This window comes from Aethalodelphis obliquidens, unplaced genomic scaffold (genome assembly GCF_003676395.1).
Source record: "Aethalodelphis obliquidens isolate GAN/ISIS:26980383/991018 unplaced genomic scaffold, ASM367639v1 scaffold66, whole genome shotgun sequence".
NCBI lineage: Eukaryota > Metazoa > Chordata > Mammalia > Artiodactyla > Delphinidae > Aethalodelphis > Aethalodelphis obliquidens.
In genome coordinates, this window is record NW_020838010.1 from 1,758,154 (window position 1) to 1,781,192 (window position 23,039).

General features: G+C 39.8%; 2 protein-coding genes across 6 annotated transcripts in view; one reads left to right on the forward strand and one right to left on the reverse strand.

Moving 5' to 3' along the window:
- COL4A6 (collagen type IV alpha 6 chain) overlaps positions 1-20,521 on the reverse strand; it is a 285,573-nt gene extending 265,052 nt beyond the window's left edge. For all 3 annotated transcript variants that reach the window (XM_027089501.1, XM_027089500.1, XM_027089499.1), the window contains exons 1-2: positions 20,292-20,521; positions 20,046-20,097 (exon numbers count right to left, since the gene is read on the reverse strand). In XM_027089501.1, coding sequence (XP_026945302.1) covers positions 20,046-20,097; positions 20,292-20,302 — 63 coding nt within the window. In that variant the 5' untranslated portion in view covers positions 20,303-20,521. The remainder of the gene's footprint in view (positions 1-20,045; positions 20,098-20,291) is intronic.
- A 1,445-nt stretch (positions 20,522-21,966) lies between these two features.
- The window catches only part of COL4A5 (collagen type IV alpha 5 chain), a 218,174-nt gene continuing 217,101 nt past the window's right edge, over positions 21,967-23,039 (forward strand). For 2 of the 3 annotated variants that reach the window (XM_027089423.1, XM_027089425.1), the window contains exon 1: positions 21,991-22,350. In XM_027089423.1, the coding sequence (XP_026945224.1) occupies positions 22,270-22,350 (81 nt within the window). In that variant the 5' untranslated portion in view covers positions 21,991-22,269. Of the gene's footprint in view, positions 22,351-23,039 lie in introns of all 3 variants that reach the window. The other variant, XM_027089424.1, reaches the window with a different exon arrangement.

Below are 23,039 nucleotides of genomic sequence, written 5' to 3' on the forward strand. Positions count from 1 at the left end.
CTTTGTAAGATGGGATGTTATCAAGTCACAGGATGGACAGAAAAGCAAATAATGTGGGACTGTTGGAAGACCACTGAATTCAGGTTGTGGCTCTGTAAATGACTTTTCTACTTATCAGCCAGGTGACCACTTAAAATCAGTTAGCTTCAGTCCCTTTCATTTATAAAATGGGTATAATAATTGCTACCTCTCTCATATTAACTGCTGAGTAGCTCAACTCAGATAACATATGAGAGGCCTAAACACAAGTGGAAAGATACTGTCATCATTATTATTCAACATTGCAGCCTGTGAGAATGGGTTGTTTAAAGTTCACTCCGGAAGAATGATCAAACTTTCTATTTACTAGTTGCAAAAAGCAACTCTCCTGACGTATTATTCATTATTCCTAGTAGCCTTGCATGACAAGAATTTATAAGGAACACATTTTGAGCTATACGTTGGAGATAAGATTTATATAAAGAACATCTGACTATATTGTTCAGGCTCCACTTGAGAAACAGCAACAATGAAAACCAAAGAGAATAAGTAAATAAGCACAAGTAAAGGCAGAGTAGCCAGTAATGCTGAGTGAAAGGGAGGTGATTACCTAGGGGGAATCCAGGCCAAAATACCTGTCATAGGACTTGAGCCCACAGATTTGAAGTCTCCATTGTGACTTAAGTCAATGTTTGGCTCGGGCATCTTCCTAGCAACAATTTATACATTCCTTTTCATTCTCTTCCCCTTCTTTTCCTAACTCCCACTGATTAGGTAGTACAGGGTAATGGTTAAGAATGGGAGATTTGGGTTAAGTCAGACCTTGGTTTAAATCACTGTTTTGCTTTTCTGAGTCTCAGGTATCTCATTTGTAATAATGAGATAATAATAGTAATTAAGGCGCAGAGTCTGCCACATAGTTATTCTTTTTTTTCTTTTTTCTTTGGCTGCACAGCTTGCGGGACCTTAGTTCCCCGACCAGGAATCGAACCCAGGCCCCCAGCAGTGGAAGCATGGAGTCCTAACCACTGGACCACCAGGGAATTCCCTGGCACATAGGTATTCTTAACAAGTGTTAGTTATTGTTGTTACAGTAGATAATAAACAATTTGTTAATACACTCCTTCAAAATCTCCCTAGCAGTGATCCATGCTCCAAAATGATCTTTTACCTCTTTCAAAACTACCCTGGCCAAACACTCAGCAAAGATTAAAAAATATATATTGTACTAATCTATAAATGATCTGTACTTTCTAGAGATATATGTAATTAAGGATAATGTCTAGGAGTATCAGTGGCCAAGGGAATGGATCTATAATAGTCTAATTTTAGACAGTATGTGATAAATGGCAGGTAAAACATTTGGGGCCCTTCTGTAGCAGGGAGTTCCTGGGAAGGTTTAGAAGACTATATAGCTTAATGAATAGCCTCATACTAATGGCAAGCCTTATCTAAAATTTATTTTATTCTCATAGCTCTTCTTCTATTTAAGTATAAAATCTAACAATCCAAGTCAACAGGCATTTATCAAGTGCCTGTTGTATGCCTGACATCATGTTAGGTGAAAGATAAATGAGGATTAGTTTCTGTCTCCCTTTTAATCAAAAAAAAAAAGATGAATATACTTTCAACAGTTCAAGAGGAGTCAAGATTGAATATAACAGGAGCAGAAGGTGATGTGAAGAAGTCTTGTACCTCGAGCAAGTAAGAAGTATCTGAGCCTCCATTTTTTCATCCTAAATGAGTATATTACTGTAAAATATTTTCCTTTCCTATTTCATAGTGTTCCTGCTAGGATCACATGAGATAGTACACATAAAAGAGATTTTGTTAACTGCATGTAAATTTAGATGCGAATAAAGTATCATACCCTGCTATGAGAATGAGTGTTACAGCAGTAGCAACTGTGAATGAAAAATGTTGCCTGCCATATTAGCAAACAAAGGATGCCCTCAGTCACTGCAGCCACCTCCAAAGGTGCACCCTGAGGGGACTCAGGATAGGAAAGAACAGGATGGCCCTAGATAGGTAAGGTGCATATCAAAGGAATGATTTCAATGAGCCCAGACTCTTGCATCTTCCCATGCAGAGAAAAGCACTAAATTCATTAACTTGAGATATCTGGTTTTCTTTAATTAATAACAGTAATCTTTTGATGTTCCGACTACCTGGTCTTTGTTGCAAAACTCCTATATATCCTGGTTCCTCCCTTACCCTTTCGGAGCAGTTCCTCAGAGCTATTTGAGAGGCTGCTGCTTCCTGGGTTTGAGTCCTCAGAAATTTTGCCAAAAAACCCATAATTCTCAACTTCTGGGGTGTGCATTTTTTTCAGTCGACACAACCCACTGCAAGATGGAGAAACTGCCCATAGGAAATACAAACAGATGAGCTCTAGCGCCTTCCACCAATGTACACTACCTGATATCAACAGTACCTCAAGCAAACAAGGAAGATCCTCTCACCCTACTTACTACCCTTGGGTTGTTGTGAGGATGAAATAAAAAAGTAAATAAGATCCTTAGTATAACGACTGGCACAGGCATTATCATCTTCTTTTGCTATTGTTATTGTATTATTGGTAGTAGCAGGCATTAATTTACATACAATAGCTTAAGCTATGGTCTTGCCTTTCAGAGCTCTGGAGTGAAAAATGAAAGCATTAGTAAGTTTGCATCCCAAAGCCTGCTTAGAATTCTCCAAAGCCACTAAGTAACCTGTGTTTCAGCAGATAGGAGTCCTCCCCCAGCAGATCATTGTTACATGTAATATAGGTATAAAATTAAAATAATGTTCAGTTCTGCATGACAAAAAAGTACTAAAACCTTCATTGTTGTCAAGTTCAATGCTTACTAATGGAGATGAATATAGAGAGAATATTGTTTTATTTACAGAGTATTAAAACCCAGTATAGAATCCTACCTTGATATGGAGACAGGCTTCTGTACACTGTACCTGAGAGTAGAAAATGACTGCCAAAATATTCTCCTACTGAGCCACCCAAGTTTACAGAATCCACACTTAAAGAAGACAATATCCCCGACCTCACATAAAACAATATCATATTGACAGAAAATATAAAAGTGTAGACTCCTTAACCTTATAGTAAGGTATTATGTTTTAACTTAAATAATTCAGTTCCAATACACCTTTATAATGTTATTTTCCACTACTAACTGTTCAACCTTATATTCTTCAGAAAGCTTTTTTCTCCACCAGAATGTCCACATTCTGTTCACTGAGGGCACAACTAAACTTTGGGGCCTATCTATTTGTTTCAATGGTAACTTGTGTGATAAAACTCTCAATTTTTCCTGTATTCTTCCCTCAGAGTGGGATTTCTGCTCCTTCAGAACTCTAATGAACTATGGAATGGATTCATGGATCTATTTGAGAAACACTGACTAAGAAAGTGAAATCTTGGGGCTTCCCTGGTGGCGCAGTGGTTGAGAGTCTGCCTGACGATGCAGGGGACGCGGGTTCGTGTCCCGGTCCGGGAAGATCCCACATGCCGTGGAGCGGCTGGGCCCGTGAGCCATGGCCGCTGAGCCTGCGCGTCCGGAGCCTGTGCTCCGCAACAGGAGAGGCCACAGCAGTGAGAGGCCCGCATACCGCAAAAAAAAAAGAAAGTGAAATCATATTTTATAAAAATGCCTTTTGATAATGCATTGCCATTTTAAAAGATAAGTACTGATAAAAGAGTTCGACATGAGTACAAGAGTGAACACTCAGAAGGATTATTACCAGTTTGATATTGGAAGAATGTTTCTTAATCTTAAGAACTTATAGATCCCCAAGAATACATTTGCTGATACCCAAAGGTTGATAGACCACAATATGAGAAGCAGTGGTCCTTTTCTAGCTTTTAAGTCCTTTGATAAAATGGATAGATCCTGATAGAAGGATGTTGGCTCCCTCGACTCTAAGAATTTCTTAGGAAATTGGTTGATAACGTCTGCAGTTGAGCTATTCTAGTGATATGAATATTTTGAAAACTATTTTTCTGGTGGTGTGAATAAATCCTCTTTACGTAAAAGCCTAATATTTATACTTACAGTTGCCATAAAAAGTGAAAAGATATTTAAAAATAGTTCATAGCCATGAAATGCAAATGATTATGATAATCCTCATAAAGACCTCATAGCAGATTGGCCATGAATTGATAATTGTTGAAGCTGGGTAATAGGAACATGAGGTCATATGATACTGTTCTCTCTGCTTTGTTCATGTGTGAAATTTTCCATGAGGAAAAAAATTGACCTGGTAGCTAAATGACTATGGCAAAGGACTCCATGAGAAAACATTATGGAAGATATTCTATCATCACCACAGATATAAGAGAAATTGGCTTTGCCTTTGCACTAATGGCCAGTGTTCTCAGATATCTAGCCTTGTGCTTCTATATATGGCAATAATGCTGGGTTTTAGTGTCCAAAGAGTAATCAAGACCACCTGATAGCAGAAGGCAAAGTATTGGAACAATTCAGAATATTGTCCTAATGGGTTGTGTGTGGCATTCTTTAAAAAGGTTCCTTGTTCCTAACCTACAGTTTATATTATTGAATGTATATAAAATGGTGTATTCTTCTGTTAAGCCTGCGCAGAGGTTCGTGTTATCTGCAGATACCCTGGACCACCCATGTCATATTTGTTCATATCTTAACAAGAATTCTATGCCTGTGTGTTAGGGCTTGTTTTTGTATTAGAGATGCCTCCTTTATTATCTATGATTTTTAGTGATAGTCTCATTGGCTAGGGCCTTTTTTTTTTTTTTTTTAATCTTTTGGCCGCGTGGTGCAGCATGTGGGATCTTAGTTCCCCAACCAGGGATCAAACCTGCGCCCCCTTCACTGGCAGTGTCTTAACCACTGGACTGCCAGGGAAGTCCCTGGGTAGGGCCTTTTCTTAAACAGTTATCAATAGTGAATTTGGTTAACACTAGAAATGCCACTGAAGAGCTTTATAGTAAACTATACCTGAGGAAAGCCCACAGCAGTTCACACAAAAACTAACTCCAAATTGAGACAGGCTGACACAGCTTGTGCAGTAATGCTTTCACTAAGCTATTGATACCATTTGTAATTTGAAGCCTTGAACATTGTCTCACATTCTAAATACTAGTGAGAAACAAACCTGCAAAAACACAATGCGTGCAATGCCTTATTCTAGATTGAGATAAAGTGAAAGTCCTTATTTGTTTGAGTCTTACAGATAGTCAGGATCATGTCATTGATTCATTCAGGGCCAGTTGTTTATTTGCTTCAAGAAAGAACACAAACTTATTGGCATCGGAATCCCAGGAATCTGATTTTATGACATGGAATTCATCAAAATACTCCAAAGGAGACATTTAAGTGGAAAATTCCTTCTGTTCAAGATTAAAGACTAGGTTCTGTTGTTACCAGTCATCTCTGGTAGTAAATTACAGAGCTGCCAGTTATACAACTTTCTTTATAATAGGGCCTGGTGTAATAAAAAGAAAACAGACTCTGAGTCAGAAAACCTGAGTTCTAGTTCAGGCTCCTCCGATACCAACTAACTACACACCCTTGGGCAAGTCATTTAATCCCATCTTTATGGTCAGAGGATCACAGAATTACCAAACTGATAAGAAGTAGCTTGGTTTTTACAGAAGCAGATAAACAAGAATGAGTGAAATTGAAGGGAAGTGACTTAGCAAGATGTCCCAGGGAAAGGGACAGGGCTAGAGACCAGGAATGTCTTTCTACAGAGAACATTAAGTAACAGTGTGACTGAATATTTCCAGCTCTCCACCTTCAGGGCACATGGTAGGATTGCCCTTCTTGGCCTCCAGTTGGTCTCTGATCAAGGCTGACCAATGGTATATGAAAAAAGTGACATATGTCACATACAGAAATAAGACTTAATTGGTAGTCCAGTGTGAGACCTGCAGAGCTCCCTTTCCCTCTGCTACAACGATCAGTAGTGTTCCGGATGGTGGCTGTTCCCTCTGGGTCCTAGATTGAGGACCACATAATGTCCCCCAGATGACCCATGATGGACATGCAGTGTGAACCAAAAATAGACCTTTGTTATTTTAAGCCACTGAGATGTTGGGAGTAGTTTGCTATAGCAACATAACCTATCCTATCCTGACCGAAGGGATGGCAGTTATGAGGTCAAGCACTCTACCTAACAGAGGGCAAAGATAACTTGGCTGACTTTCTCTTAGCTGATGGGCCTCAGTGAGGGCTTTGGTGCTTCTCAGAGGTTTGTGCCCTCAGATATTTTAAGGTTCTATTATGCATATGAACAAAAGTATGTCACTGTTACTGGCAGCTAATAGAGGACATGAAGGATAAAGAGGACAGCTCAGGACAGGGCAGACTCAGGGGACTGGTAACTTGATATAAATCCTTCCTCTCATTCTGTTCCAAGTAAATAGTGTCTGAAAGTCATATGGCTCTTCAATGGCCTGTCCAGGATAACTGGCCCTAGGCCAGCTTGAAGCCAGCAGGTGTCCTTCGTAATAGAGTTGGCACCTACATTTGTCAGTCTGTTTAGTAGCAGAGTGGGCAAAAAGCTGAACAAACAAGGAAAGGAGAACTAACTTCTTACCATCTGAGGTTTTTAAAGGTGACCAGGCTGAGAACAGCGTTACAAACTTTGGGGGATGAAATTTAAAACTATATCCCTATGTAATTCAAGGCTAACTAGACTTCACCTAAATTATTTTCTCTTAAAGACTCTTAGGATCACTGACCCTGCCCTAAGGAGAACTATGAATACGTGTAGGGGTTACTATTAGGCTAATGAACAGCACTGCAGGAAGCTGAGGCACTAATTGCAGGCTGTCTTCCTGGCATGACCTCTGTCCATTCATAACACCTTAAATAGGGGGCTGGAGGATGATGAGTGGTATGAGAATTGACTGCGAATAATAGCTACAGTTTATTGAGCACATACAACAATCAGGCACTTTATGAACATTTTAACTAACCCTCACCACCATATGAGGTAGGTATTATACTTTTCAGATGAGGAGACTGAAGAATGTCAAGAGAGTGCAGAAACGAAGGCGAGGGAAAGAGTCTAGAAGAAGTGAGTGAAGAGTACGATGCTACTGGTAGTTCAGTGAGGATGGGGACTGAGAAGAAGCAATTGAATTTGCTGATTAAGAAGTGACCTAATCAATTCAATCTCAGTGAATTGGTTGGGGAGAAAGCCAGAATACAAAGAGCTAAGCAATAAATGAGTGGCGGAAAAGGATATGTGCTAACTGTAGACTATTTTTTTGTGAACTCTGCTATGTCACACACAGCTTACGTTTATGCATGTAAATGTCATCAAAGCTATGGACCTTTTCCCCAGAAAAATGTACATGCATATCTAGTTTTACATACAGTTTCAGGGCACTTACAGACCTACCTGAAACCCACTTAGAAACTCCATCTTAGGAATGAATGATATATACCAAATTCAAGATGGTGGGGGGGGGGGGGGCTGGGAGTGATACACAGGTGGTTTCAATTGCATTTTATTTCTTAAGCTGGGTGATGGTCATATATTCATCATACTTTGTTTAATTACATTATTATATATGTTCATTATATTATTTTACATAATATTATATAAATAACATTCCTGTTGCCTAAAATACTTCATAATAATTTTTAAGAGAAAAAATGACTACATAGCAGAATATCTTTGTTTGTAGGAAATATACACTAAAGTATTTGGGAGTGATGTTGGATCATATTGGCAACTTACTCTCAAATGGTTAAATAAAAAATTATTGTAGCATACTTGAAGCTTTTCTGTAATTTTGAGATTGTTTCAAAATTTTAAAAAGACAGTAAAAGACACAACACAAAAAAGAAAAAAAACCTGACAAACAAAATATGTTAAATAAATACATACTCTCACAGGTATACAGGAGGGCATAACCAAACTTACAGAGAAATGTACACATAGAAATGCATAGGGAGATCCTTCAAAATAGAGAAAGGAAGTGCTCTCAATTTGGCTCTAAAGTACAATGTTTTATGTCAGAACTCTCTTCTTCCCTGACTTATAGTCTGACAGGGAGAGTATAAACTGGGAGTCAGTGGACGAAGAAGCTGCCATCTCTCTCAGCACCTTTGGTTGTCACAGCCATTAGGGAAAGTGGGAGCCACAAGCCAGTCTCAGGGCTTCAAGACTGGAGATCGCAGGCTGAGGGCTCAAAACAGGTGCTGGACATCAAACCGAAGAAAGCTACGGATCTCTTCCAACTTGACCACTGTGCCTTAAATTCTTCAGGTGGTCCGGTAGCGAGAGATTTGGGGGTGGGGGGGAGAACTACAATGTTTTAATGGAGTAGGCATCTGGGTGATGTTACAACTTCTCGAGGAGGGGAAGAATAATAGTGGTGATTTAGGATAATACATAGAAGGCAAGAAAGTAAAGGCAAAGACTGTGGTTAAAACTAGAGAGTAGTCTTTACAATGAAGATAAAAAGAAATCAATAAAAATTAAAACAGCACACTCTTGGTATGTATATGTGTATTTACGTTGGATATATAGGATACAGGGAGTTATATGTACAGGCACTTGTCTGACATATGAAGAGCGGGCAAAAGACCCACTGATCATGTCAGTATTTCCCTCAAATAGCAATCAGCACAGCGCTTTGTAGCCAACTTTTTCTCTCTGCCTGGGTTTTAAGACCTCCATAACCTAACCCTGCCTCAGCTGTCCATAATCATTTCCTTCTACTCCGGTGCTTTACCCAGGTAGGTCTTCTCGCTGTCCTCCATTCAACCATATTGTTTTTAGGGCTGCAGTGTATGACTGCTCATGGGGTTCACTGCAAAAGGAACCTTGACTGAGGAGGCATATGGGGGCTGAAATCCACACTGCTTGCTGCTCAGCAAGGAGTGAGGCGTGGCAGGGAGCTCTGACTGCCTAGAGGAAAGTGTGCCTTTTTCTAATTTCCTCAAAGACACTGCACCCTCATACCTCCTCCATGTTTTTGCTCATGCTCTGATCAGCTTGTCTCTTTGATACTTAATAGGACTACATTTAACTATCAAAGATAAATCATCTGTCCTGACAAATACAAGTATATTTATAGAGACCTAGAGAAGAAAAACTTGAAATCGGGGATGTCCTGGAAAAATCTAGAATATCCCGTCTCCACATTTATCATTTATTTTCTAGGAGTCCTTTAAGGCCCAGCACGCATTTTACTTCTGTGAAGGTTTCTCTAACTACAATCCATACTGACCTCTTCCTTCTTTCACTTTCTAGAACACTTCATTCTGATCTATGAAGTTTGATGCTGGCTTATCATATAATCCAGTGTTTTTAAAGGGTGGCGGTATTTCAACAGTTCCACAACATCTGATTTTAATTTCAGCTAAAAATTCTATTTTAAACTATTTTAAGACTGTAATAAAACACAGCATGTACCATTCAGATGGGTTCCACACCGAACATTCACACATCAGAAACCATCACCGATTGCACTAATCTGTGCTGTCAAGTTGGCAATGTGTGTGTACGTGTGTTTATGTGTGTGTATGTGAGAAAGAGAGAGAATGAAAGTGAGAGGACAGAGAGAGTAGTGTATGTATACCTAGAAATATAGATTTTCTTCCTATGTCTGTTTAACTGAAGAATATCCAGAGATGACAAGACAAACTATTAGGCAAAAAGCCACTACTTATTTGGGTACATCAGAATTTTCTCCACACAGGAATAAACTGGAGACTAAGACTGCCATAGTTCTCAATTTCAGATTTTATGTTTTTTCCATTCTCTTCCTTCTTACTGACTTTACAAATAAATATTAAAAACTTTGACTTATTAGCAAAACACTTCGGTTTTTATGTTGGGGGTCATATAAGATTTTGTTCCGGGGAACAGGGTCTACTGCTGTAAATTTTGAAAAGTGCTCTCATCATTCTTCTTCATCCTTATCAGCATCAACACCAACTTTATTATCTATGAGCATGTTCTGGGTATCTAGATGCTGGCGAGTATTTTTGCGACTTAATCTTATCGCAAAGGCAAGGTCACATAAATCTTATAAATCTCAAGTTGATCTTCATTCTCAAGGGATCTGCTACACTCACAAACAGAATTTAGAGATTCTAGGCATTTCAGATTTTCTCTGCCAACTCTCTTTGCTCTGGATAAGGAAAAATTGTCGCTCAAAGATTTACAGAGCAAAGGAGAAATACCACTTAACTTTCCTTCTCTCCCCCAGAGAAAATGTGTCTCCCAAAGGACTAATTCTCTTGGCCAGAAGTCCCAGACATTTCTGGGAAAGCCTGGTCTCTCTGAGGTAAATACTGTTAGAACTTTAGGGCCAGGGAAATTTCCACTGAAGAACACCAACTCCCCCTCAGTAAAAGCAACCAGATTGAGAGATAATGGCAAACTACCTCTATTGTTGTTGGACTAAAGGGAACTGGGACTTCAAAGATGCCTGAAGAGGTGTCTTCAGACATCATCTTCAGTTGGTACCTTGGTCTCTACAGGAAGTCACAAAGGTAGGGCAGCAGAGGTAGAAGTGGCTTTGGAGAAACTGGAACAAATATAACAATTCTAACTCTTCTTCTCCCTTTAGGAAGCTTGAAATACAAATTCAACACATAATTAAGCAATTTACTCTAAAAATGCCCCCAAAATGGGTTCACCACTCATTTTTAGTGCAAAGGCAGTCACAGTGAGTGATGGGAGCAGAATAACAACAATAGTAATAATTTTTCAGCCAATAATACATTTAGTGATTTCTCCTAAGGCCATAATTAATGCTGAAGTCTGTATCTGAACTGAGAAACATTTGGCTCCAAATATGCAGCTCTTTACTTTTTTAACCACACTATAATCCATAAAGGGAAAAAAATCAGGAAATAGACCTCCAGACTTAAAACATGGAACCCTCCCAAAAAGCTGAAGAAAAGACACATACCTCATGACTTACCTAAATTTTATAAATCTGGAAGGGGTAGATATGTGCCACAGGAGTGAGCCCTCCAGGCATAAGGGTTTGCCAGTGCTAGACACAGAGATGGTGGCCAGCAATAACTATAACACCTATTACACTCCACCAGAGAAATACACCTTAGTGCAGGCATTAGGTAAATGCTCTAAGGAATCAGGAGCCAATAAGAGTGCAGGGTAGGGACTTCCCTGGTGGCGCAGTAGTTAAGACCCTGTGCTCCCAATGCAGGGGGCCTGGGTTTGATCCCTGCTCAGGGAACTAGATCCCACATGCATGCCACAACTAAGGAGCCCACTGGCCACAACTAAGGAGCACACGTGCCGCAACTAAGACCCAGTGCAACCAAATAAATAAAATAAGTATAACAAAACAAAACAAAAAGAGTGCAGGATATATCTGGTCCTTTCCTGTTCCTCCAGCCTCATCTCACACAATCTTCCACCTCCCTCCCTCTACTTCCCCCTCCCTGTGTTCCAGCCACACTGGCTTGGTACTTGCCATGGTCCTTCAAACAACAGGGATGGCCACAGTGTTTGACACATAGAAGGCACTAAATAAATCTTTGTTGAAGGAAGCAAAGAAGGAAAAACAGAGGGGGAGACAGAAGGCTAGAAAGAAGGGGAGATTTCAGAAAAACATTCACTAAACTGGGCTTAAGGGAAAAATACTAAGTCCATCGGCAGAGACAGGAGGAAGAAAGAGGAGGAGAAAAGAAGGGTGTTTCAAGCAGAAGGCAAAGCAGGAGGATGTTGGCATGCTGAGCCAACATCAAAAGCAAACTGTGGTCTAAACATCAGAATGAGAACAGTAACAGGAGATGGGGTTGGATGGGTGGGCAGGGCCAGATGATGATGGGTATGGGGAACTTGGAGTGGCATGATCATATTTGTATTTCAGAATAGGCCCCTTGCTCGCAGAGGATGGCTATCAGGAGAGGGGGTGGGGGGCAGGGGAAGACTGAAACCAGAGGAAGTCAGGTCTGTTTTGGAGTCCAGATAAGAGATGATAAGATGCCTGAATTAGAGAGACAGCAGAGTATAGTGGGTTTTAACCCAAATGCTGCCATTTGCTGGATTTGTGATCTTAGAGAAATCAGTTAATCTCTCTGGGCTGAGAATATTTGCCCTATATATTTCTCAGGGTAGTCTTGAGCTGCTAATAAGATATTGAGAAAGTGCTTTGTAAACTTAAAGCACTAGTAATTATATGTCATTATGAAAGTGGTAGAAGAGGGAAAAAGAGACAAGGGGGCAATTGAGAAACACAACCATTCTTCTAGACATACAATCTACAAAACGAGAGTCTTGTCCGGCATCTCTTCTTTTTTTTTTTTTTTTTTTTTTTCCGGTACGCGGGCCTCTCTCACAGTTGTGGCCTCTCCCATTGCAGAGCACAGGCTCCGGACGCGCAGGCTCAGCGGCCATGGCTCCCGGGCCCAGATGCTCTGTGGCATGTGGTATCTTCCCAGACCGGGGCACGAACCCGTGTCCCCTGCTTCGGCAGGCAGACTCTCAACCACTGCGCCACCAGGGAAGCCCCGGCATCTCTTTTTATCAGTTGTCAAAATTAGGAAATACTTTAAAAATTTCCCTCAGCATTAAAAGAAATAGAGAATACTTTTCCATAGGGGGATAGAGTGGGGATTTAGCAACTACCTTGTGAATGGTAACTACACATTACGTTCTCCCTTCTAATCACCCGACACTCTCAGGAGGAAGGTGTTATTATCCCTTTTTTACTGATGAGAAAATTGAGTCTCAGAAAGGTAAAATGACTTGCCTTATGTCACACAGTGGGCAGAGGCAGCATTCAAACATAAGTCTGATTCCAGAGTCCTTTCTCTTAAACATTATACCATTGAACAAGGTGGTTATTTTTCCATCAAAGCAACTGTTATTAGAGTTAACATTTATAATTCTCAAGAGAGACAAGGAAACGGCAGTTGTTACAGGCCATTAGGAGTAGATCTGTTTACTCACTTGAAAGTCATCTACTGATCACTTCCTATATGCTTGGCAGTATCCTGGACATTGTAAGTTTGAAGAGGGCAACGTTGCATACAAACATAGGAATTTCACAACTATGTGGTAGGTTCCACCAAAGGGGCCCAAAGAGTTTTGGAAGCACAGGGGAAGGAAGAATAAATTCTTTCTGAAGAGGACTGGGGCTGTTTCATAGAGGAAACAACATTTTATCTGGGTATTAAAGATTGAGGAGTTCACTAGGAAGAGAAGGTGTAAATGGTGGAGAAAGACATTCCAGATGGAGGGGATGGCATATAGAAGAGCAAAAAATGTGAAAGAACATAAAGTAGTTTGGGAATGGAGAGAAGTTCAGTCTGAATGAAGCATAATGTACACTATGAGTTTGAGAAGGAGAGGTGGCAGGAAAAAACACTCAGACATGAGGCTGGAATGGTAGTTGGGGCCAGATAATGAAGGCCCTTAAATGTGTCAAGCCAAGGAGTATGTATTTTAATCTTGGAAGAAACAAGAAACCAACAAAAGTTAAATCAGGAGATAACATAGCTGGATTTGTTGTTAATAAAATAACTCTGGTGGCAGTGTAGAGATTAGAATGGAGTCAGGGGGTAGAAAAACTAGTTAGGAGATTATTTATATATGATGATGAGACTTGGAACCATTAGAATATGAATAGAAAACTGGATTCTGCGGGGTTTTGGTAAAACTAACAGAACTTGGTGGAGATGGAGATAATGAGGTTTGGTGCCTGATTCTATAGTTTCTCACTTGAAACTGGGTGGATGGTGATGACATTTAACAAAGATAAAAAAGATAGCAGGTTGGAGTATCATGGTAGACTAGAAAATAATTTCATGTTCAGATACACTGTATTTGGGGGCAATACAACATAAGACCTGGCATTGGTTGAGGGCTTATACTAAGCTCTAGGCGCCATTTTAAGTGCTTTGTATGTAACAACTAATTGAGATATAGGTACTTAGTAGGTAATTGGAAATAAAGATTTGGAGCTAAAAAGAGACATCTGGGCTGGAAATAAAAATTTGATAGTCATTAATGTATAGGAGGCATAGTTAAAACTGTTGAGGCAAGAAGAAGGCAAAGGATAAAAATGCTGAGCAAAACCACCATTTTATGACCAGGGAGTGATGAAGATTGTAACCTCCATGATGGCAAAGATCATGCCTGACTTGTTCACCACTGTGTCACCAGAGTCTGGCATACTATTTAGAATACAGTGGCTGCTCAATAAATAAATGTTGAATGAATGAAATAAAAATATCAGAGGGAATTCCCTGGTGGTCCAGTGGTTAGGACTCTGCACTTTCACTGCCGAGGGCTTGGGTTCAATCCCTCGTTGGGGAACTAAGATCTTGCAAGCCATACAGTGCACAGCCCCCCAAAAAGAAAAATCAGAGAAGTGTAATGAGAAACAATGAGGCATCGTGACTTGGAAGACCAAGGGGGAAAGGTGGTTTGAGAATGACTAGAAAATGCCAAGCACTACAGTAAAGAAGTCAGATAAGATGGGGACTGCAATGAAACCATTGGGCCTGGCAGTTAGGTATCCATTAGTAACTTGAAAGAGGGCAATTTTGGTAGAATAGCCTCCTTCTAGACTGTAATAGGCTTAAGGGTAGATGGTTGTTGAAGAAGAGTAGAAAATGACCAGAAATTTGGTGGTAATGTGATTGAGGGGGTTAGAGTAACAGAGGAAAATGAAGCCATGGTTTGTTAAAATTTTATTTGTTTTTATAATGGAGGAGACTTCAATATTGTTTGTAGAAGAAAAAATATCCTAGGAGAGGGATAAATTACAGATGGTAAGAGTAGATAATTGTTCTTAGCTAATTTTCCTGTCAGTTTTCCCTTGGGCATGCTTATCAGGTGTTCTATTTATATTTAGACCTTAAAACAAGTTAGAGCTCTATGATCTGCCTCACTGGGACATTGGTCAGCTTAAAAGGACTTGGTAGTTTAATACAGCATGGGGCTTTCCTAATATCTTCTTTCTAGATGTATATGTCTTGTCATCTACGTAGGATGGGACAAGTCTATACTCCAAGCATAGTGGTGAAATTATGGAATTAAGCACAAATTGAGGCAAGTGAACACCAATATGTATTGATAATTGAGGTCAATCTATTTGCTTCATTATTATATTAATGAAGAAATTAGGGGAATAGCCCACTTTGCTCCTGTGATTTGGCTTGACTATGATCTTATAGAATATAGAGGCATATTTACTGGAGGCGCCATAATATGCCTAGAATCTAAAAGGTTGTTGGCACTTGTAGTCAATACAAATGCCCTCACACCTGAAGATGCCTTAGACACCAAATTGTAAAAACCAACTTCATAACTAGATGGGTTCTTTTTCAGTACCATGGATTACTCTGACAGTCTAGTGAAGCCTACAGACTCCCTTTCAGAAAAGTATTTTTAAATGTAGTCAATAAAATATATGGGGTTACAGTGGAAACCAATCATCAAAATGTATAATAAAACAAATTTGTGATATAGTAATATATCTATCTGATTCTTTAGTAACACATTAAATAATATCTATTTTCCCCTCCACTCCTATCTGAAAATGTTTCTTTTGACCTGTCAATAATATAACTACATTATCATCTATTGCTACCTATTTATGTAGTCATTTGATGGTTCACTTGATGATGCACTCATACATATGTATCAGCATTCCCAGTCACCCAAGATACATATTTGATGTCCATGCACACACACATATATATGTTATATATTCCAATCATTCATAGCTAGCTGATATAGGATATTTGCTAGCAGGTAAAGCAGAAGACTACTTTAAGAATTCATATTAAGAAAATGAAAACATAAGCCACAGACTGGGAGAAAATATTTGCAAACTGTATATATGGTAAAAGACTCGTATCTAAAATATACAAAGAACTCTTACAACATAATAATAATAAGACAATCCAATTTTCAAATGGGCAAAATATTTGAATAAACATTTCTCCAAAGAAGATATCCAAATGGCTAATAAGTACTTGAAAAGATGCTTAATTGATTAGTTGATTGATTAATTGATTAGATGATTAATTGATTAGTCATTAGGGAAATGCAAATTAAAACCACAACGCGACACCACTTCACACCCACCAGGATGGCTATAATAAAAATGACAATTACAAGGATGTAGCAAAACTGGAATTTTCATACAGTGCTGATGGAATGTGAGGTGGTACAGCCACTTTGGAAAACAGTTTTGCAGTTTCTTAAGAGGTTAAATATAAAGTTTTCATACAACCCAGCAATTCCATCAACTCAGGAGAAATAAAATATATGTCCACACAAAGATTTGTATGTTAATGTTCATAGCAGTATTGTTCATAAGAGCCAAAAGTGGAAAGAGCCCAAATGTCCATTCATTGGTGAATGCATAAAGAAAATGGGGTATATCCATAATGGAATACCAATACTAAATACCAATACCAATACTAAAAAAAAAAAAGGAGTAAAATACTGATATATGCTACAACATGAATGAATTTCAAAAATATTATGCTAAGTGAAAAATGCTAAACACAAAAGATTATATATTAATTGGTTCTATTTATATGAAATGTCCAGAAAAGACATATCTATAGAGGTAGAAAAGTAGATTCATGCTTGCCTAGGCTTGGGGGATGGGAATAGGGATTAATTAAAGGGATATGAAGGATCTTACTGGGGTGATGAAAATGTTCTAGAACTGGATATAGTGATGGTTGTACAACTTGGTAAATTTACTAAAAATCATTGAATGATATACATAAATGTGTGAATTTATGGTATGTAAATTATATCTTAATAAACTTGTTTTAAAAGAGAAAAAAAGAAAAATCCTAGAGACAGCCCAAACAAGGCAAATATTCCTCTTGATCCTTATATTAGGAAGGGATTTTCTCCATCTCTGAAAAACCTTAACACTCCCTTCATACTTTGATGACTGTGATTATGACTGAAAATCACATTGGAAAGGACCAACCTGAGCAAGTTACAACTTTAAGAAGTTTGTATTTCAATCAGATCTTGATTTGAATGTGGCTAAAGGCACTTTACCTGTGCTCTAGGCAGAGTTGATAATAGACAGGTGTTTTCTCCCCTTTGCCTCTTCCCCACTCCAATAACTCTCCCGCTGGGCTTTGACTTTTAAATATGTCTGGTTGTATTAGATCCTCTTGTGAAAGCAGATTTGGGGCAAAATGGGAATAAAACATGAGGACCCTGACTAACTCGGGATATATTTTAACTTCTAAACATATTGGCCTTTGGTGAGATATGGGTCTTTCTAGTCTCTTCTCTAACATGATGCTGATGGTAATTTATCAATAAGTATCCTATATTTTTAAAAAATATTTTTATTTATTTATTTGTCTGTGCCGGGTCTTAGTTGCGGCCTGTGGGATCTTCGTTGTGGCACGCAGGATATTTTAGTTGTGGCATGAGGGATCTAGTTCCCTGACCAGGGATCAAACCCCGGCCCCCTGCATTGGGAGCTTGAAGTCTTAACCACTGGACCACCAGGGAAGTCCCAAGTATCCTATCCTTTAAGGAACAAAATGACAACCATTGTCTGAGAAAGTGAACTCCTACAGAGTTAGAGACTGTGTTTAAATAAATCTTTGTGTGTGGTGCCTTAGGCACTTAATAACCAAAAAACCAATATGGATGTTCTGAAATTCTAGGCTCTATCTCATTCAGACAAATTGTGAAAATATTTCAAATAAATGAAGATCAGCACTCTTTTAAAAGAAATTTAATGAAAATTCATTATTTAATCCTGGGTTTTAACATTTAGTTTTCCATCCCTTCAAAAGTACTGCTTTATAAACTCTGACAAAGAAAGAACTCAAAAGCACCTAAATGACCCTATCTTAAATGCTCACCAGTATTCCTTTATTGACAACGTTTAACTCTCACAGTGAAGAGACTTTGTCATAGTGAAGCACAACATAGTTCCTGCCAATCTATTTATAAGTTATTTTTCACTAATATAAGTCAAAAAGTTACAAAGAATTCAAATGTTTAAAATCATCTGAAAGGTGAAAAATATTACAAACCCAGATGATGAACTGGAATTGAGAGTAGAAGATGAGAACCAGCTAATATAAATGATAATCCAGTACAAAGAATACAAAGGAAAAAACTTCCCCTCAGCAAAGTCACCTTCTGAGAACTTATCCTGTTACTCTTCTCTTTCTCTTTGCCATTTTTCCAAAAATTAAAAATTAGCTTTACAATGTCAAACATATAATGCAGAAGTAAATAATAGGTGAATGAAGTAGTTATGGACTGAAGGCAAAAAATAAAGTACTGTCAGTGTATCTCAAGGTTTATTTTAGTCTTACCAAGGTCAGTCACACTGACATAGCAGGTGACATGGTAAAACAATGGGACAGAGTCTAAAATCCACACACCAAAGTAGTGGATGATTTTGGAGACATGCTTCAACACTTCTCAGAAATGAAGGCAACATCCTCTAGTAATTTTTAAAGTTATCAAGTGATAGGATGCAGTGTTTGGGAAATCTCCTAGAATGATTTGTTAATGCTTTTCCCAAAAGTACACTGAATACGATCAGCCAGAGTCTGAAATAAAGGTTTTACTGGAGGGTATTCTGCCCAAGCATGACATTTTTATAAGTAGCAAGATTCCCAGACAAATTGTTAACTAATCAAAACCTGGCATTTTCAATAAATGTAGTATTGAGCCTCAAGGTAACATATAACTAAACTTGTATACTGCAGGAATCAGAAAGGGAAGTGTGCAGAAAACTAGATCAATACCTCTGCTTACAAAATCTAGAATTTACTTACATAAAAGCTGATGTTCTGAGTTAAGGGGTCACAAAACATTAAAAGTCAAGTTTTCTGGCATCATCCTCTTTTCATAAGAGAAGTCATTTCACTTTATTCTGATATTTTCTTAAAGACATATACCAGGACAAAGTAATCCATTTTTTTCCCCATAAAAGTATTAGGTAATCTTACTGGGTTGAATTAAGTATGGCTCTATAAATAGTATTTTAAAATATCTGAAGTATTAAAAATAGAGCCAATCAGTGAAAATTGTCAAAACTCACAAAGTAAATATTTGGAATATATATTTAGCTGTCATATATATACATATATATATATACACACACATATATAGAGTACATGCATGACTTTGGCAATTATTAAGAATTTTTAAAATAGAACAGTGAAACAGTACTCAATAGTTAACTTCATATTTGAACTCAATGATTAACTTTATTTCTGCAGGCGTAAGTTGCTAGTGAGTCTGGAAAACTGCAGCATCTCTGATTATTCAGGTCACGCCACTTTTGGTAGCTTATCCTAGTAATTCCATTGGAATTACTACTTTCTGGGATCTATTAAACTTTTCTTGACCAAACGTCTACAGAAAATCCTTTGCCTGCAGCCCCTAGCTGACTTGATGGATGATATCTAAACAGCCTATGAAATGTTAACTTTTAGAATTTTTTTTTCCTATTCTAACCACTTTAACTTTCTGATGATAGAGCAAACCAGTAAAAGGAAACATCAGGCAGAAACTGAACATCATCTAGTAGTATCAGTGCAGTTCAGGCAGTTAAAGAATCCAGATGTTGTCACCTGGTACTGTCAGAGGACTCACAAGAAAATACTTAAGTTTAACTTCTAACAACATTCTCGGTACTTCCAAGTCCCACTTCTTGGATACTCCTCCCACTTTCAAACTTGTGTGCCAATTCATGTTCTTGTAAGCCAGGGAAAATTACATTTCTTCTGCCTTGGAGATCGATACAGAGAAAGGCATCAGATGTCAGTCATCTTTAAGTCGTCCGGGAAGACGCTCAGAAATGCGTGCCTCTTGTGTCTTCTACTTTTATTTTCCCAACCCCTTACGAAGTTTTGGAACAGAAAGATGCCTGAGTCCCAAAGGCATTAGCCTGACACTGCTATTCCTTTCTAAGAACCCCATTAACTCCCAGTAGAAATGAGAATGATGAGAACTCCGTTTCATGGCGCAACCCTCTGCAACCCCCTTACACAAACACAAGAGGTGGGATGGGGAGGAGGTCAAAGGAGGAGGAGGGAAAGGGGTCGGGAGATGAGACTCACCGCTCCTGCCAGTTCCTCGGTCAGGCACAACGTAACCAGGAGAAGCCACAACCTGAAACGGGAGGGAGGGTGAATAACATGGGTTCTCTAGGCTCCGGGGTCCTGCGTCTGCCCATAGACCCCCGACCCCTTTTTGCTGCCTGCCCCAACTTTCTCTGTAATGACAGAAGTACAAGTATAGTCCCGGTCCGGCAAAGTGGCCCAGAATAGGAAAGAGGAGAGGAGCTCGGGGCAGCAACAGCTCACCCAGGGTGCATGCTTGCGGCTCCTCCGGAGCTGAGTCCCGGGAGACTGCTAAGCGGCTCCGCGGCCGCGGCTCATCGGATGCTTGGCGGCTGTTTCCTTATTCAAGAGGATGGGGTAGGGGGGCGAAGTGGCTCACTTCTGAAGAAACTAAACTCAGCTTCTAGATAAAGAGGTGCCCCAAAGGGAAACACGGTCAGCGGTGCCCGCTACAACTTGCCGCACTCAAAAGATAGTTCCATGCACCAGGGGAGGAAGGAATGGAGGGGAAGGGGGCGGGGCTGTCTGCTGTCAATCATCCCCCCTACCTCGGGCAGCCGGTCGTCTTTCTCACTTTCAGGCACCTCTACACGTAACATTCCCACGCATCTCCACAGCTTCACGCACAGGCCCACAGACCTACACACTAAGATGTAAGCAACTGTGCATCAAACACTTTCTTAAAGCACTGTTAATTGTTACACATATACAGATTAAGGCATACTCCTCCCACATAGACACATGGGCCTTTGCACACTTTCCCAAATGCATATCACTCATTCTAATTTATTGCACACTAACCTCTTGGGGTGGTGGTAGTTTCTGGGGTTGTAAAACTACCTTTAGCTGAGCTGAACCTAAGGATAAGTGGGCCCCCGTGATATAGGTCCAAAGCCCTGAAAGACGCTAAAGTGGTAAATTCTAGGGTGTGAGATAACAACTGTTCTGAAGAATTCGTCAAGAAATCCCTAAAAGATCCCCCAAGGAGTCCACATAAAATATTTTCTGGGCCTGATGGTGCTTTAAAAAATCTGTATGTCAGAATTACCAAAGTAACGTTCAAGTCTACTTTATTTGGGAGACATCAGTTCAACTGCCATTAACTCCATACAAATATTTCCAATTAAGTGTCCGTGTTAGTATTAAGGAAAATTGCACTAAAGTTATTTAATCCCCTACCCTAAATCTCTCCGAGAAACATCTGCAATGAGAGTCAATGCCTTTTGTGTTAGTCAGTATGAGGTAAATATTAATTATGGCATTCAATGTAGCTAAAGAAAAAGATATGACTGTGTTACTATAACATCCAACCACATAATAATTACTCATATCTACTGAACGCTCCCAAATCTTATATGAATATAATATGCATAAAGTCTTCACACACGTATACGTACGTTCATTTTCTTAATTCTTCAGCTGTAAGCATATATTTAATTATATAAATATATTTATATGTTTCTAATATTTTCACATTTTCTGTTGTATGTAGAAACTCCCTCCTGTGAGCAGGTGGAAGGCAAACAACCCCAGCAGCCCTGGGAGCAGGCACCAAAATTTGTTTCTAATCATTAACAATAAAAGAAACCGTTCTCTTAGATCCCTCCGCTACAAAAAATAGTCCCAGCTCAGGTCTATTTGTAATTGGCTTTGGTGCTCACACCAATGAGAGTGGGACTGGGCAGGGAAAAGGAGTATCAACGGAAGGTGCAAGTGAACGAATAGAAAAGCTTCCCGGGGGGAGTCAGGGTGCGCAGTCAACTGGGCTGGACGTTTCCCTCCTCCAAATAACTGAGCGTCACTCCCTCGCAGGTTGCTGGTGCGGTCTAAAACTGTGGCGGAGTGATCCTCAAATTCCCCAGGGCTGGTGGGGAGGGGGCGGTGCAGGGGAAGAGAGGGAGGAAAGTAGATCTGTGGGACTTGCGCGAGGAAAAAGTTTGCAAGTCTGGACAGAAGGGAAAAGTGCTCCCGAGAGACCGGCTTTGGGGAGGGGAGCGGGGAGGGAAGAATAGCTGCTGCTTTTTTTTTTTTTTTCTTTTCCCCTTCCACTCTTAAAAACCTACTTTCTCCTCACCCAAGACGACCGGCACAATTGGGACACCCTCGCTGTCTCTCTCCGGCTCTAGCTCTCTCCCTATAAACCCTCAAGATTATGTCAGTTGGTCAGAGCCAGCCAGGGATTTCGTGCGGGTGCTGAAGGAGCTGCGGGAGCCGGAGAAGAATGAAACTGCGTGGAGTCAGCCTGGCTGCCGGCTTGTTCTTACTGGCCCTGAGTCTTTGGGGGCAGCCCGCAGAGGCTGCGGTAAGTCCTTCCTTCTACCCCCGACCCCCATCCCATCACCTCGCTCTCACGCTGAAATCACTTTTTGTGCCTTTACCTTCCTTTCTCCTGGGCCTCGGCTAGGGAATTCAGGTGTGCCTTCACTTGTTTAGGAAGAAACATTATTTACAACGCTAGTAACTCAAGCCTTCTGAAGTCCAAGGGAGAGATTTAAGTGTTTAAAAATAGGGCTGCTTGCTTTCCCTGCAGCTAGCTGCTCTGGGGGCAAGAGCAGAGCCTGGGGAGGAGGATGCATGTTAATAGATAACTAAGCTCTGGTGGATATTTAAAACTTTTCCTCCGCACCCTCCCACCTCGAGTGTTTCCCTACATGCCCGCTAACCTTTTCACTAGTTGTGCCCAATCCACGCACTCTTTAAACTTTGTCGATAGTTTACTATTTTGGCCTTTCTAAAATCCACCTTCCACCAAAGTGTTAAGCGCGCCCGTGAAGTTCTTCCCTTTTGCCTTTTCCTTAAGGAACATGAACCTACCCTCACCTCTGGTCAGTAAAGCCTCTGTAGAGACTGCTTCCCTCTTGACATCCTTGTTGCAAATGCTCAGGTAACATACCAAGAAGAATGAGGTAAAGACGGATGGCTTCAGGCTTCGGTTTTCTGCATCTTTTTTTTTTTTTTAAGCTCTCAGTTTTTGTTGTTTACTTTTTTTAG